We start from the raw sequence: 17,899 nt of genomic DNA, 5'->3' as shown, positions 1-17,899 counted from the left end.
ATAGAATGATTAATGTATTTGTTTTAGAGGCAGATAGATGTTAATAGTTTTATTAAGGATGAATAAAGTGACATAAAGTGGCAATTTATTATATGAGAGTATATGACATTCTATTTGACTAAATGCTTGACATCTGATGTTGCTTTTAATAGAAATAAGTGAGGATACTGAGAAGATAACTCAGGTTATTATAGCCTGAGTTAGGCTATGCTATGTACCACTACATCGTCTTTTCCAAGGCAAAAAGAGAGCATATGCAAATATACAGGATTAAGAATTTCAGAGATAATCAGGTTATGAGTGTTACATAAAAATACATACCTACCACTCTTTATATGAAGACAAAACCCTAATGGTCCAATGCCATATGAGTCATAAAAATGTAGTATCTCCAACTGGTCTTGGAAGACACAAGATAATGGATCAGAAATCTGCTACAGGAGGAAGAGGGAGGTGAACTTGTACATCTGAAAAAAGATCTGAGAAACTTCTTTTAGGAGTCAGTGATCTTGGAGATCTGAGAAATTTCTTTTAGGAGTCAGTGATCTTGGAAAATGTTCAAGAGGTTTCGGAGTCCAAACTAAAGCATGTGGGTGCCGTGGAGCTACATGGAGCAGTAGAGTTTTCGTAGATACTAATTCCCTGCGTGGCTGTAGGCAGGCCATGTGCACCTGGTTTTGAGCGCGGATGGGGAGCAGGGCTGCTGCCCCTAGCCGCTGTGACCCCACCAGCAGAGCTGAGGTGTGGCTTTATTTATGGGGATATGGTGATAGCTTCCAAATCTACATTGTCTCAAGGGGCTCTTAGAGGAAGATGTAACTGAAATTGACGCCAAAAGAGCTCTTGGCTGTTTGGTTTGATTTGGGGAAAAACAAAAAGATGAAATTTTGCTCTCTAGAGCTAAATAAAGTGACAGTGGCAACTTCTACATACTTTGGTCCCAAATAGTGCAATGACAAAGTTAGAGAATCTAGGGAGAAATTTATTTTTATTTGTTAGAATTGGGAATAGAGTATAAGCCATTGAGTCTCAACCTGGAAGCCGACAGATATGCTTGAAAAAGTACAAGCACGTGAAGAAATGTCTAGAATGACTCAGCCTTTCCTATTATTTTAAACAGATGAGTCATGGCAATGTTAGCCGGTTCTTCTCTGCTTTCTCTTTAACGACACAGATTCTTGTGGGTTTCTTTGCCTTTTTTTTCTTTCTCCTTTGGATATGTACCACACTTTTTTTTTTAACATTGGAATGTTGTAAGTAATGAAATCAAAAAATGTTGTTAAATTCAGTTACCTTTCCAAGTGAGTGTTTTATGGATTTCCCACCTTGAATTGTAATAAATAAAATGTTTTATGTCTAATAGCAGTGAATTGGGACGAAGAGGGGAAACCCAAAGTTAAACCCAAGGGATATAGCTTGACTACAATTCTCTTTTAAAGAGGCTTTCAGGAAGTACAGATTTGCAATCAAATCAGTTAATTGTTTGCCCCTCCCCCAGCAGTATTGACTTTATTTGGTCTGTGATTTAAAATATTAGGTACTCTAGGAAGGAATTGACTTGATAAAGATAATTTCATCTACTAATCACCTTCACCCTTCCATTAAAGACATTATAAATTATAACTTTTGGCATCAATTTCAACAGATGATTCTCACTTCTGTACAGTGGAATTTAATCGCATTTGGTATGAGGGGTGATTATGAAAAGCTTTCTGCTATAGCATTACAGATTTTTGCATCGGAATAATGCTTTTTGGTGTAATCAATATTAAAGAGATACTCTTGTGCTGGGAAGTGGTAGTCCATGTCTTAACTCCAGCACTTGGGAGGCACAGGTGGGCGTATCTGTGAGTTCGAGGCCAGCCTAGTCTACAAAGTGAGTTCCAGGACAGCAAGGAGTAAACAGAGAAATTCTGTCTTGAAAAGCAAACAAACAAACAAACAAACAAAAAACCAAAAAGGAGATACTCTTGCAACACCAGTACTTGGAAGGTGGAGGCAGGAATAACAGGGACACAAGGCTATCTTTGACTACATAGTAAGTTGGAGGGCAGCCTAGGCTACATGAGACCCTGTGTGAAGAAAATATACTAAAAAGAGGAGGTCCAAGGACTGCCTCTGAAGATGAGCCCTGATAGAAATGTGCACTTGTGTGTATGTACTGATTGCTGATGTAAGGGACATGAAAGCTAACCTCATTCATTTGTTTTTAGGGGCTCTTGGCTTTGGGCCTCAGTGCAAGTCCATTGGAAAAGGCAGCTGCAACAATCTAGTGCTCACCAGCAGTCCCATGATGGTTCAGCGACTGGGACCCATTTCACCTCCAGCAAGCCAGGTCTCCACAGCACGCAAGCAGATCAGTCCTAGCTTACCGAGGGCAGTGAATGCAGCCAACCTGAATAGACCTCCTTCAGATTCCAGGTCTCAACTTACGTTTTTTTTTCTCCTCCCCTCTCCTTATGGTGTGATCATAACCCGTGAGTGTTGTCCCCCGTCTTCCTGAACACAAATGTGCTCACTCACGCACTCACTCAGTCAATCATTCCTACAGAAGGAGCTCTCTCAGTCTTAGCTTTGGAGGAGATTGTGTCTAAAAAGTGAGTGTGTGCCATGCTTCATCTTTTAATCAGGACGGATGGCATCATAGCTGTTGTCTGGTCCTGTGAGATTTGAGAGTCTCAGGAACGGAAGCTTAGTTTGTACAGTTGTTACTTCCTTACAAAGCAAATCACATTGTGGCCAAATGTGATGCTCTGCACATCTGCCAGGCTTTCAGGATGTGCATGGCAGTGTCTCAGGGCTGGTTTACAAGCTGTTGGTCTGTGAACGCAACTGCCCACTCATCTACTCACACATGTATTAAGTACCCACTGTGTGCATAATGCAATGGTTTCGGGAAATCGTAGAGAGAATAAGGATAGAAACCATGAATTATAATGTGTTTGGGAAGACATAATTTCATAGTTATGTAAGCTTTTACTTAAATATTTGATTAGGTGGCTGTGTAACTGCCTTTTTCATTCAACAGAGTTAGACTGAAAAGAAACCACTCCCCTCTAGACAAAATTTATCTTCCAGGGTTGATGTGTGTGTGTGTAAATAAAAGTGAGCTATGGTATAGTGTTTAAGGTCTATTTCTTTTGAAGATTACTATTTCATCTTATAGAGGTTACTTTCTTGGTAAAAACACAGTGTAGAATTGTTGCCCGTGAGTATCAGTTTTGGGGTGATGGATCTTGAAAAGGAGTTGCCCTCTGCATTCTTCAGTGCAGGTTATATCCTACTAGGGTGCCTTGTGGTCCTAAGACTATCTCCTTTTCCCTTTCTTCTGCTCATATTTTCAGCTCTTCTATCCAGGCCTCCTTCCAGTCTCCAGTTGAGACTCTGCAATCATGGCTCCCAGATCGCTTATTTATTCCTTTTTTTTTTTTTTTTTTAAGGTGAAAGCTTGTTTTCTACCTGGGACTTTAGTGATGGGAAGCCGCTGTCACTTTCCCATTGATGATTATGCCTCAAGGGACTCCTCAGCCTCGCTGAGTGCTGCATGTAAAATTAACTCTGCTTATTGGTGGGTGTCACTGGAAATCTTCAGCTTCCTGTCTGTGGCAAGTCCCTCCCATGCCTGGAAGGCAGGCATAATTAGTGGAGAAATTGATGGTAGGCAGAACTCAGGCCGCTCAAGCCAGGTGCCTTACACAGTCCCTTTCATGGTGCGGCCAGAGGGGTCATTATCTCACTGTTTCCTGGCATTTCGGGTTCCTTAGCATAATATCATATTCTTAAAAGACAACATCTTGACGATGTACTGACAAGTGTTTTAAGTATGTATTCTGTGAGCCCTTCTCTGGGAATTTTTTCCCCCAGATGGGCAAAGAAATGGGATTTGAGAAATGGCTTGGTGAAGTGAAGGATGGAACCCACTTACAGCAGTTTGGAAAGGCTGTGTGTTGTATATGGTTGTTACGTTGGTTTGTGTGTTCCATCAGGTGAATAAGCTTGAGAGGCAACAGCGCAACCTGAAGGCATTTTACAATCTAGCACTAAAGAGAAGCTGGTGAGTGAACCAGCTGAGCACTTCATATATCAGGGTCTTCTGTAGGTAGACGGGGCCAGAGAGGCCATGAACCATTCGGTCTGAGGGAAGCTTGGCCTTTGAAAAGCTGCAGAGTTGATTGTTTTCCCTGCGGTTGTATAATTGCTATGCACTGTAGAAAATGGGAAACTATACAAAAGCATTAGGCAGTAAATGTGATCATCCTGAGTCCCATCACCCTGAGATACCATGAGTGGAAATTTGATAAACTCCCTTCAAATACGTGTGAACACATGCCCTCGGGCACTGGCTTTCCTGGCCATCAAGTTGACCATATAATAGACACAGTTTTATAACTTTTCCCAATATAAATACAGCTTAAGCTCTTTTCTGAGACATCTTCTTTAGCCTCATGGTTTCCTCCCACCCCAAATGCTATTTTACAAAGAAAGGACAGAAATAACATGAATTCTTATCAGTTCTTCATTGCTAAGTTTTTAGTTCTTTTTTATGATTTTTAAAAATTAAAATATAATTATATCATTTCCTTTCTCCCCTGTCCGCCCTCCAACTCTTCTCGTTCAAATTCATGACTTCTTATTCTTTAATTATTATTGTTGCATACATATATGCAAATAAATAGTAAATGCAACCTGCTGAGTCCCTTTAGCATTGCTTTTATGAGTATTCTTTAGGTCTGACCTCTTGGCATTGGGTAACGATTCAGGGAGTCTATCACTGGGAGAGACTAATTCTCCCTCTCTTAGCAGCCTTTAATTTCCTGTAGCTCTTCATCTAGGGTGGCAGCCCCGTGAAATCTCCCCCATCCATCTTGGCCTGTCAACTGGGATGATCATAGTTCAGATCTTGTTTAAGCAGCCATGTTGTTATTTTATGAGTGTGGCCTCCCTCCGTATCTAGAAGACACAGTGTTTCTGACTATTGCGGTCTTCCATCTCCTCTTCCTTGAGGGTATAGGAGTTGAGTTCTAGATGTGTCAACGGCAACTGGACACCCTGTAGTAGGTTGTTTTCTGCATTTAGACTAGTTGTGTTCTATAATGGTCTCCATCTGCTGTGAAATGAAGTGTCCTTGATGAGGCGTGAAAGCTGCGCATACCTGTGAGTATAAGGATGGGTGTTTAGAATGAAGTTAGGAATCACACTGGTTTAGGAAAGTGGCCTTATTAGGCTCTCCTCTAAGTCTGTGACCTCACTAGGCATGCGCTCTTGGCTATGTTTACAGTACCAGTTACGGTTTCCCTCCAGGGACTTCAGTCCAATTAAATAGCTGTTGGTTACCACCGAGATACAAGTGCCACTACTGTACCTTTAGGGAACTCTTTTGCTGTGCCCATCATTGTGGTTCCCAGGCTTCATCACAGGGTAGGAATAATGCATGTTTTCCTCCCCTAAGAACTTGCATTGGAGCTCTGTCTTTTACTTTAGTATTACCAATAATACTTTATTGGATTAACCTACAAATCTTCTGTTTCATGTCTCTATAGTGATTAGAATAAATTCTCAGGAGTTAAGATTTGTTGATCTAAATGGCTATTAGTAGCACCTTTGATGCTATTAATAGGCATGTTCATGTTGCACTGCAGAGAAGACCAACCCATATGTGAGCTCGACAGTGGTCTCAGAAGTTATCATGTATTTAGTTTTATCTGTACATTTTGTTAGTTTGAGATAGTAATTATGTAATTATCTTAATTGATATTTTTTCATTATTGATAATGTTGAACAGTTTCCAGAGATTTGCCAGCTGCATTTTTTTCTTCTTTTTTTCTTTTACTTGATTTGAATGTAATTTTCTTCTGGGGGCCTTCCTCTGAGGGAACATGCTCCGCTTTTAGCTTGTGCTCTGTTTATTCCAAGGATGGGACCCCTTCCTCTGTGCTGTGTATTTGCTGTGATGAACTTCCCAGTCATTTCCCGTCAGCCCACCCCAGTGCTAAACACATACTCTACTCGGTTGAAGAGTCAGGAGCCGCGGTCAACTTAGGTGTCGTCCACACCCTGCTTGCTGTAAGGGCCATTGCACACAGGTCCCCTAAATGACAAGGTGTAGGGGTGCCGAACCACCTCTTCATACAGTTGTTCAGTATCTCAGCCTAGCAGAGCTGCTCAGTGAAGGAGATGGGATGCTGCCTGTGTGGGCTTTGTGGATGCCTAGCTTGTCTAGTGCGTCCACGTGCATTGTGGTTAAATAGTCACAGTCCGAGCAAGCATCACCCCGGGTTGAGGGGTGGTGGTTTCGAGACCCAGAAAGCCCACTTGATTGGTTCCGTGACAGTTTTGCAGCTTGTCATCACAGAGGCCAGCCATCGCTTAGTGATGTCAGTCTAGATCCAAATACTTGGCATTTGTTTTCGTATCCTAAACTGGTATTATTGTCCTTTTTTTGTTTGCAGTATAGTAAGTCCACAAAGCTCAGAGAAGGTCGAGAAAAGGACTGAGGATAGACTCTAGGCTCCCTGTGCATTCTGACATCTTCTAAAGCTGTTGTGCGTTTATAAGCTGTCCTCACTCTTTTGGAAGATTTACTGGGGTACATAGAGGACAACTGCCAGACGGGCTAGGGCTGGTCTTCTTTCCCAGGATTGTCAGTGTATGACACATATATGTCATATATTGTATATTATACACATATAGATTTAGGTATATGCACACTTTGTATATGTACATGTGTTTTTTCCTCATGAGCATCAGTCTGAGGAATTCCACACGACCTTTAAGTTGAAACTTTTTTTAAGCTTTATAACAAAACAGCTCAACTTGGTCATCATAGCTCCTATGGCTTCTCGAGAGCATATTTTTCCTAATGGCTTCTGAGATTTTCACTTTGCTTTTATTTGGTTTTAGATTTATTGTCTTGCCTTTCACGTACAGTTCCAAATCAACCAGTCCCCAGAAATAATGTCGTTAGGAGCAGAGGAACATATGGAAGTGGAGATTGCTCTCAGTGTGGTGACACAGCTTTCTGAGTTCGTTGTCACTTTCTCTTCCACAGGCCTGGTGTGTGGAGCAGCAGGGGTCACAGGCTCGATTCCTGGGCCGCCTTCACACTTGTGGAGCATACTGTTGCAGAAAAACACATAACTTGTGCTGCAGTCCTAGCTGGAGTGATTCTAAGCCTTTTTTTTTTTTTTTTAACCAAGTCTTTCCATCAAACAGAGCATCGTGGACCACACTGGGGGTACAGTGTGGAGAAATGAGAACCAGCTGGGTCTCTGCCACTCACTCACCTTCATTCACACTTCACTAAGGACCTCCCACACTCTTTTGCTGTCACCGATTTTTAGTTATTTTCATTTTATAAAAATAATTTAAGAGTCTAGTTAATTCATGTCATACTGCGTATTTAGTAAGGTAGTATGTAAAAAGGCTTTGTAAGCTTTGTAGGTAATGGTTCCTCAGCTATGGTGATTATTGTTTTTATGTTTTGATTCTGTTCATTGAGGTAGCATCTTGCTATGTAGTCTGTGTCGGTGTTGAAGTCATGATCTTCTGGCTTCAGTCCCCTGAATCCTAGTGTGGGGTTCCAGGCTTGTCTCACCAAGCTGGGCTCTTTATTATGCACTCTCTCGATCAACAGGTGTTTGAGTACTTACTTGGTATTTAACACTCCGGCAGTACCAGGGAGATAAAAATCATCCTTTCGATGGAAAGGTCTTGACATTTGTGAGCACAGTCCTCGGAGATGCTTCAAAGTGTGATGCAGATGGTGGAGCTGCCTTGCGAAGAGGACTCTTAGCACAGAGATAGATTTCATGGGGGTAGGACTTTGAATGATTAAATCTCCTGAAGTGTATAGCTGAGATACACAGGAAGTGAATGCCATTTGTTGGAAGTTTTGTTCTTATTGGGCATTTGAGGTGTCGGGGAGGGAGAGGCATGAGCTAGTCCTCTGTTCATGCCTTTGCTTTTAAGTAGACTATTGAATTTGCTTTCTGAAAGGGACTTGACAACTGCCTTGGAAAACTGAGATGCTGAAGAAGTTAAGCAGCCCAGCATGTCTGCACAGGGATATGCTGTACTATAAATTAAGCCATGTTCAGCATAATTTAAGAGAAAGGAGATTTGCCTTTCAGTATTGGAAAAATGAACATGTTTCTTGATGCTGCCATTGAGCCAAATAACACCGTTTTATCAGCAAAGTGCATACAATTGAATGAGCTCCTCTGGCTATGAGTCACTGCTTAGAAGTCTGAAATGTTCCAAAATGGCTCCCTCCCGAGAACAGGCACCCATTTGGCCATAGAACTCTGTCAGTATTCTGACATCCCATAGTTTCTTGACCTTGGCGAAAAGCAGAGTCCTTGTTTCCATGTCTCCTACAGCATTTCTACTGATGCAGCTTGTGTGTGAATGTAATTCCTGACTCTCATCGGGGGATAGGGTCAAAAGGCTCTTGACATCCCATCACCAGGAGCCTTCTGCTGAGCTCTGCAGGAAGAGCCATGTGCTCACTCTAACTGTGCTTGGAAAATAATTGAGAAGTGTCCACGGGGAATTAAAACCCAAATGGCTCAGAGACCACTGTGGAGCTTGCGGAAGGACTTTAGTCCAAATGTAAGGATGTGAAGCAAGATACAGATCTATGTCAAGGGCAGTTGGACATAGGTTCCCGCTGTGTTTGTCATTGGTAAACATTACCGCACCGATGGCAGCCTCAGGTCGATGGCAGTGTTAACTCCTTACACTGTGCTTTTCCAGAGCTGAGATGTCTGCTTGACAGTATCCCCGACTTGGCAGAAACAGTATGCCTGGTTTCTTTTTGTGAAGCAAGGTAGGGGACAGGTGAAATGATGCTTCTTCCCCCTTCCTTTGCAGCAGGTTGATATTTAATAGCCAGAGACAATAAGTGGGTTCATGTAGGGAAGTCACATATTTTGCATAATAATTTTTAGTGACTAATTTATTTAAATAAAAGAATCTAGAAAGTCAGTTGCAGACACATATCAATTAAGCCATAATTCTCAGCTCTCTACTCTGTCTGATTTGGGATCTGGTACCTTTTTTCTGTGTCTACGTGTTGACCCTTTTGGGGATGAATGTTCTGTCCAAGGGATAATAGCTGTTCTTTCTTTCTTTTTATTTATTGTTTTTAAGGTGATAATGTTCCTGGAAAACAAAATGGATTTCCAATGGGCTAGAGTTATCATTATGAACCACTTTGATATGCAAACAATAAATTGTGACATGTTGAGCATTTTTCTTTTTGTAAATGGTAAGGACAGGGAAGGAATTGTTATAAAAATGAACCACTGCAAGTGAATGACCTGTTCTTGGCCTGATGTTGCTCAGATCCAAGGACAAGAGCTCATGGGAAACCTATCTAACAAGTATGGTTAAACCCCACATGGCCTGATGCATGACTCCAAATGCAGCTTTTCAGTTTGTTACTTCTCTATGTATAATAACTTTGTTCTATTAAGGACTGTTTTTTTTGTGTATGTGATAAAGAGTGAATTCCATGCCTCCAGCATGCTAAGTATGCTCTTTATCACCCATGTATTTTACATTTTCTGCCCATGTATTTTACATTTTCACAAATTTCATCAATTTCTAGGGTCATTTGAAATGAATGAGTACCTGGCATTGTAAATTGCCCTTTAAAAGATGTCTAATTTGATCAGTGAGACTAAATTATAAAATTATTAGTAAACCTCTAGCATAAATATTTAACTTGGAAGATTTACTTTAAAAAAAAAAGACACCACAAGCTTATTATGTTACCTTCTCAAGTAGATTTTAATTGGAGACTAGTACCATTCAGAATTGTATAACCTGATAGCCTACCATGGCATGATGCACACAGACTCAGTAGGTGCTTGCCAGATACTCATTTGATTTACCAAGACAAGCATCTATAACTTTTTCCTAAGCCACAATTTTCCCATTCTGTATAAAAAGAGATACCTGGAAATAAAGTGAGGACTATTTATTCTCATTAAAGTACTAGAATTATTTATAACAATAGCTCTTTTTTCATTATTCTAGTAAGCATGAGTTTTTATTGTTTGTCTTGGTAAACTATTATTTACCTGGAACTAAAAGCCTTGGCTTCTATCAGAGTCTAAGAACTTGTGTTTAGTGAGGAATGTAATAAGGGGAAATACTTAAGGGATTGTTGGTGCAATGTTCTCTTAGCTCTTAAGCAATCCACATCTCACTGAAATGTTTTTTTTTTCTCCCTTCTCTTTGGCTGCTGCTCCAGGTCCCTTATTTTGCAAGAGTCTCTGGTGTCCACGACTTTGAGTCTGACAGAGAGTCAATCAGCCTTGAGTGTGAAGCAAGAGTGGTCTCAGAGCTACAGGACTTTCCCTTCACTTTCATCCAACCACGGCTCTCAGAATGGCATGGACCTAGGGGACCTCCTTAGCTTGCCCCCTGGCACGCCAGGGTCCAGCAGTAGTGTCTCTAACTCTTTACCACCCTACCTTTTTGGCATGGAAAATAGTCACTCCCCTTACCCTAGTCCTCGGCACTCAGCAACCAGGTCCCACTCCACCCGCTCCAAGAAGAGAGCGCTGTCCTTGTCCCCGCTGTCCGATGGCATTGGGATTGACTTCAACACTATCATCCGTACTTCGCCCACATCCTTGGTTGCCTACATCAACGGATCAAGAGCCTCCCCTGCCAACATGTCTCCACAGTCCGAGGTCTATGGGCATTTCCTGGGTGTTCGCGGCAGCTGCATCCCCCAGTCTTGTGCAGTATCCAGTGGGCAGAAAGGCGTGCTGGTGGCCAGTGGAGGACAGGCGCTGCCAGGCTATGGCGAGGATGGCACGCTGGAGTACGAGCGCATGCAGCAGCTGGAGCACGGTGGCCTGCAGTCCGGACCTGTAAACAACATGGTGCTGCAGCCAGGCCTACCGGGCCAGGATGGCCAGTCAGCCAACATGCTCAAAACGGAGCGCCTGGAGGAGTTCCCAGGCAGTTCCTTGGACCTGCCCTCCGCGCCGCCTCTCCCTCCTCTTCCCCCGCCTCAGGGCCCCCCACCCCCGTACCATGCCCACCCACACCTTCATCACCCAGAGCTCCTGCCTCACACGCAGCCACTGGCCCTGGCCCAGGCTGGCCTGGATGAGGATGGGGAGATGGAGGACTCAGGGGGCAAGCACTGCTGTCGTTGGATAGACTGCAGCGCCCTATATGACCAGCAGGAGGAACTGGTGAGGCACATCGAGAAGGTCCACATAGACCAGCGCAAGGGGGAAGACTTCACCTGCTTCTGGACTGGCTGCCCCAGAAGGTACAAGCCCTTCAACGCCCGCTATAAACTGCTGATCCACATGAGGGTCCACTCTGGGGAGAAGCCCAACAAGTGTACGGTGAGTGAGTTGGAGTTTCCAAAGCCCTGCGCCACCTTTCTTGGAGGCCCAGCTTCAATGTATGCGTGTATTTTTACCAAACACAGTCATGAAGTCAGGTAACCATTTCTGTTTTTGTGGAAATTGGCTGTGTGATGGTAATGGCCCCCATAAGATTGCTTGCCTCTTCAGCTAGCTGGCACCAGGTTTCTTTGATAACTGGTGGCCACTGGTTTCTCTCACTTCTAGTACAAGCCCAATGCCACTGTGATAGTGGAGGCTGGTATGTATGCCTGCCTTACTGTAGTCTGGGACAGTGTGGATGGGACACAGACTTAGTGTTCTCTTGGCTACATGGGTGTTCAAGGGCAGGGGACCACGTGCAGTGCCACAAGCAAACTTTTGTGCTTTTCCCAAGTAAATACTCAGTTTTTTTTTTTTCATAAACCTTCAAAAATTTAGGTGAGACTTGGGGTCCGGGAGGAATGAGTCTGATATTTAAGAAAGGGATTCTCCACTTAGGAACTTGACTACTGGAATTGTTTTAGCATGCATCCTCACACCAGCACATTGTACCTTTCAGAGTTGTGAAACTCATTAATGACTTACAGAAAGGAAACATTGGGGGCTACCACAGGAACGGGGGCTTGTGGGGTCTCACTTCATTTTGAGGAAAGATGATTTTGTGGGAAAGCATAAGAACCATGGGCTGAGAAGGGTGTGTGCCTTTTGTGTTGAAGGACATGGGTCTGATGTCTGTCCTGCCTCCCTTTTTCTCAGCACTAACCCCGGAACTGTGATTCTGTGTCTTGGCAAAATTGGCTGTTTTGAATACTATGATTCCTAAATGCTTTCACAACAATTTCACACCTCCCAGAAACCCTCAGGGCTTACAAGCAGGACTTCACCCGTGGGATCACAGAGATAGCTTTGCACAATCTGAGATGGCTCACTGAATGTTTGCAAAAAAAGAAGAGCATATGTTTTCTATTAGTCTAGATGGACAGGAATAGTTCTTCAGAGTTAGAACTGAGAAGTCTATGTATTCCGTAATATTGAGAGTTCTAGAGAGCAGCGATGAGTGAAGACTATAAACCAGTTGGAAAAGAACTTGTTTGAACTGTGACTTCCCAACCAAAGTCATCTCTTTCTGTAGTATGCGATATAAAGCCTCTGGACTGTGTTTCTGTTTGATTATAGATTGGCCAAACTCTGATTCATGCAAAAGCATACCATATAGGTGATAGCAGGAACGCAAGAACAAGAAGCACTTTTTACCATGCAGTAGGTGTTTCTGAAAGAGTTTTAAGGCTTTTTGGTGGAATGAAATTGCATTTCTTGTCATTACATTATACCCCATGTTGTGATTTTTCTTAAGGAAAACCTGAAGCTGATGCATTGTGAACATGCCAGGTTCCATGAGTGAAAAGAATAATTACATTCCAGGAGGCCAGACCGTACTCTGTCAGTAGGGTTCTGTGTTAAAAATGCCAGAATGAGACAAGCGATTGAAGGCAATTCCATTTACTCTGTTTGGAACACAGGAGCCTGTTGCAAACAGGAAAGACATCCAGTCTCCAAAGGAAAACAGTCCAACCTTTTAGTTCTGACTAATCCTGGCTGAAAATATTACTGGATTGGGTTTTACTGAAGTAAACATTAAAGTTTGAATTATCAAAAAAAAATACTTTTTTGCATTGCAACATTAATTTTTATGCAAAAGGATTTCCCCATTTTCACCTCTGGTCCCAGAGTTTTCAGAGATGTACAGCTTTGCCGAGTTGGCTTTTGCTAAAGAGCATGGTGAATATTAAAAATAGAGTTGAGGGAAAGGATGGCTGTGAGGTGAATGTGTGCAGATCTGCACTGCTGTTCACTCGGCCCTTTAGGACGGGCAGATGAGGCAATTTTGCTCTCCTAATCGGCCCTCTCATTAATAGGTGGAACCTTTGCAAAACTCACCCTACTAATCCAATAGCATATCAAAACTAGAATCACAAACCACTCACATGCTGTGATGCAACTAAATTTAGACAAAGAAAAGTTTTTTTAAGGAGTAACTGGTGGTATAATTCCACTGTTGGGAGGGTGTGTTTTTAACGGGAAGATACCATTTTTGTATAAACTTACATATCATGAACCTTCTATCTTCTGTTTTGTTGCTCCATGTCATGTGCTTGACATGTGGGCCAGCAGACAACATGGCTAGAGCCATGCCAGGTAAAATGACCATGCTCTTCTTTTGGAGAAGGTGGTTTTGGGGTTGTTTTTGGTGGCTACCAAACGTAGAGGTAGTTTAAATTCTAAGGCCCAGTCCATTTTTACTTAGTGTATATCTGATTCTATTAATTACTCTTATCTGTATGATTGTTGGACTTTTTCATCATTTTCGCTTACTGGGATTATTGAACCAAGAGAGGGAATGGTGACCCCTATGTGTCTGGTGACCATGACTTCAAGCAACACAAAGAAAATCTTCTGGAAGTTACGGTAAAAGGAGGGTGTGTCAGGACTAAGGCCTGCTTTACAGTAAGAGGCTGCTGTGGAATCCTCCCCACAAGCCAAGTTCCCTCTGCTCCATGGGAGAATGCATTCTATCAATCATTTCTCATTGTGGCTCTGCAGACTAACCCGGAACCTGGGGGACAGATCACTCTGGATTCTTAGTGGCACAGCCAGGGGAAGATTCTGAATTCATTATTTGCTTCTGTTACTGGAAGAAAAGGATGGGTTCCTTTCTCATCCAGACAACCCTGCCCTTCACCAGATGACATTCTGACTGCCTCTGTGGAAAGAGCAGCCCACTTCTGTCCTTAAAGTCCAGGTTGCATTGAAGAGACGGTCCCAGACAGTTGTGCAGAGTTTGGGAAAGCCAAGGCCTCAGTAGGCAGAGAGGCAGATCTCAAATCAGAAATAAGATGTAGCAAGGTCACGCTTTAAAGCAACCACGTCTATTCACTCATAACTTTTAATAAAGCCGTTTCTAGGTGCCCAGCATTCTGTTTCTACCTTCTTGCCTTTAGCTCAGCTTTACCTTTGGCAAATTCTGACTAGTCTTTCTGAGATGATGAGGTGCCTGGTTTTCGATTCAGAACAAAGTCTTAAAGACAGGGAGTTTGCGTCTTTCTCTTTTTAAAAGACCATTTCTATGTTCCTAAGAGGATAACATAAAATGTATCAAATCGTGGAAGTATACAACTGTTCCTTGAGGCTCCCATAGTGGTGGTTCCAAAAGAATGTGTCAAGTGCTTTGACCCTATGGAGGTGGCTGCCATTAAGCTGGAGGGTGGCCAGTGGCCAGTAGTGTTTCCCGGGGAGGTTTTGAAGTGCATTCTGACTGACAGGAGAAGTTTGGTCCATGAGTGTTTATGCTGAGAAATGGCCTGCCCCACGAGCAGGGCCCAGGGTTCTGTTTGGGATCAGAACCACCTGGCCCATTTTCCTGCACAATCGAAAGCAGTTGTGCTGGGAGGTTAGGGAGTGTTCAGAAGGGAATTAGGGGCGGTGCGGGCTGCCACTTACACTTTGCTTATTTTTCCTGGGTGAATTTAATCCAATAGCAAAAAGGAGTTTTGCAAAACTTTTACCCACCCACAAATTTTCATGAAAATGTCACTGACCAAAGACAGTTTTGAATTTTGTATGAATTGACTCATTCCTCCACAGGCATTTTCCCTGGCAAAATCCAGTATATTTGCTTTGGCTTGGATAGTGGGCAGTTTGCTTTTTAAGTAACATTGGATTATGAGCACAAGAAAATAAATACAGAACTGGGGCCATGTCCCCATTCCGCTTTTATGGCCTGATGTATGGGTCATGGGCCAGCTTTGGCCATGCAAGATAATTTTTGAGGAAAAGTAAATCTGTTGTAAACTTTTCTCCCTCCACGACCTTTATTTTGTTAATTTTGATAAGACTTGGCATCAGTGTCATTATCACAATTATATGGCCAGAAGGGACCTTAGAAAAATATTATTTAACTGTCAATATTAGTTACCACACCAGAATCTTTATATTGGCAGCAGTGTGAAAATTTTCATAGTACCAAGTATTGATAAAGGTATGGAGAATGAGGTGTGTGCCTGTGTGTTAATTTTTCTAGAAAAAGTAAATTGGTATGAGCACCTTGGAAAGCAAGCAGTTTGGAATTGCATAGTAAGGTTAAAATATGCATATCCAACAAAACCATGTCTCGGTGTCTCCCCTGAAGACTCATTCACATGAGCAGCATAGAAACCTGGGATGAGACACATACTAACATTTATGGCTTTATTTGTATAAAAATATAATTAACTCAACTGTCTACAGACAAGGTAAACCAGTTGACTATGGTTTATTCCTATGAAATACTATAAAGAATTGAAGATTAGTAAAATGCATTCCACATGGTAAATCTCATTAAAAAAAAGTTGAATAATGTGGTATGTGCAAAATGTGGTATAATACAATTTATGTACATTGAAACCCACAGAAGAACTATAAGGATCTGAAGATAAACAATTATGTGGTTAGACAAATCCTATGTGCAGGGTAACCAGTAATCTTAGGGTAGTGGATATTTCTAGAGAAGAAAGAAATATGAAGAAATAGGATGTGGGGATTTTGCTTATTGTCTTTCTAAGACAGAGAACTAAAGTATGGAAAAACTCTAATTTCTGTCTAGCTTCGTGGTGATGATACAGGTGTTGCAGGGACTTCTTATGTATCCTCTTATTTCTACGTGAAATGTTTTACAACTTTTTATTTTTATCCTAATACAGTAGGAAATCAACTAGTATACATTCCAACTTCCTTCCACACATACCATTTTTCAGATGAGAACAAAGCGAAGGAAAATTGATTTTTCCATGGGTATTGTTTAGCTGCTCCCTGTTCCGGGCCCCCTGGGCAGAGTTGCTGACTTTCCTGACATTGAACTCACCTGGAGTGCTTTGCAGAGCCCCAGTACCTGGTCTGCACAGGAGAGTCTGGGATGTGATCCGTCTGGGTGAAGTTCCTGTAGATGGTCCTAATGGGGATCCATGCCTAAAAACCAGGCTCCTCAAGTTTCTAAGTTCTGACCTTGAGCTCTAGATAGATAAAAGCCTGACAGGTCTCTGAGTTCAAGCATGGAGGGGCTGTGTTAGGACTGAGAATATTCTCATCTTCACTGTTACCTGATAATGACCAGGGTAGAGTCAATATTTCTTAGAATAAAACACAGAGATGAGAGGCAGGGCAGTAGCAGCAAATGTGAGTTTATCTCATATGCACAGGTTTACTGTTTTGTACTAGTAGTTAAAAGATTGAGATGGGACTTGTCCTGAACTGTAGGCAGAGTATTGCCGTCTTCTTGGTTCCTTGAGTTAACAGTGACACTGAGAAAGTGGTCATATAGTTCCCATTTTTAAAGGGAGGAGAGAGTTGATCCTGTCCAAATACATTACAGACTTTCCCTGTAATAAAAAAAAATGCATCTTCAAATAGTTTTGCTACTATGAACATTTCTGAAGAGTTGGTATGTTTAAAAAAAAACTGAATTTTCTCTTTTTATAAAATCTGCCTGATATGATTAAATAAATAAAATTAACATTAATATCCTCTTTGTCTCTTGAGGCTGAAATACCACCAGGAAAACATCTGGTAAAGATCAGAGAGACTGTAACTTCCAAGTCATATCCCACAAGGCATCAGTCTGTCAAATATTAGCTGCAAACTCAATGATTTCAAACATAAAATCCAATCTCAAGATTTTCTCCAGTCATTTTTTACATAAGATTCAAGCATATTTATCTATGTATATACATGTTCAACATAATAAATATATATATATATGGAACCATAAACTGCAGCTCCCTAAGAATAGGTAACAGTCAAACCACAGAAGTTGCCATCAGATGGGGAACTGACCACTGTCTATAAGGCCTCTGTCAAATCAGATTTCACATCCCACGATTGGAAACCTGCCATTTAGTAGTGGTTTAATTCGATTTCTCTGTGGAAAGCATTTAATCCACTTTACCTGGGAAACTAGCCTTTCTTGAACTTTGCCCTGAAAATAAATTCATAACAGATTTCAGCAAATGTTTTGAAGAAAATCATGGTTTATATTTCTTTATTCTGTGATTTTAGGATTAATGAAAAATAATAGGTAATGAGAGTGTCTCAAAGAGGTTAATATTCTAGGGTTAATCCTCATGAAGTGAAATCATTAACTACTTAATGGTTAATGTTCCTTCTAGTTCACATTTATTTTGTTGTTCATCTCTAATTTTATGCCCTGAAATAACATTTTTAGAATTAGAATTGTGTAAATCTTTCCACAGATGATTAGATTAAGGGAGTATATGTCAAATCTTTTGAGTTTTGTTCATGTACAGTTTTACAAATGTATTTTTTTTTCTTAGCTCTTTCAGACTTCAACAGTGTGGAAAATTCATTTTGCAATTTATTAGAAAGGTCTTTAGTGACCTTTGGAATATTCCTTAATTATCCCTTCTTTGAGTGGTCATGTTGACATCTTTGAGTCCAGATAGAATTTGATCCTGTAGAATAAAAGAACAAAC

General features: G+C 41.6%; 1 protein-coding gene across 2 annotated transcripts in view; it reads left to right on the top strand.

The window, feature by feature from the left end:
* The window catches only part of Glis3 (GLIS family zinc finger 3), a 429,706-nt gene that overhangs the window by 136,898 nt on the left and 274,909 nt on the right, over positions 1–17,899 (top strand). The window contains exons 3-4 of one of the 2 annotated variants that reach the window (XM_028894398.2): positions 2,214–2,421; positions 10,259–11,375. In XM_028894398.2, the coding sequence (XP_028750231.1) occupies positions 2,214–2,421; positions 10,259–11,375 (1,325 nt within the window). The remainder of the gene's footprint in view (positions 1–2,213; positions 2,422–10,258; positions 11,376–17,899) is intronic. The other variant, XM_028894415.2, reaches the window with a different exon arrangement.

This window comes from Peromyscus leucopus, chromosome 1 (genome assembly GCF_004664715.2).
Source record: "Peromyscus leucopus breed LL Stock chromosome 1, UCI_PerLeu_2.1, whole genome shotgun sequence".
Classification (NCBI taxonomy): Eukaryota; Metazoa; Chordata; class Mammalia; order Rodentia; family Cricetidae; genus Peromyscus; species Peromyscus leucopus.
Note: the sequence above shows the minus strand (reverse complement) of the source record. Positions and strands in the feature narration are given on the sequence as shown.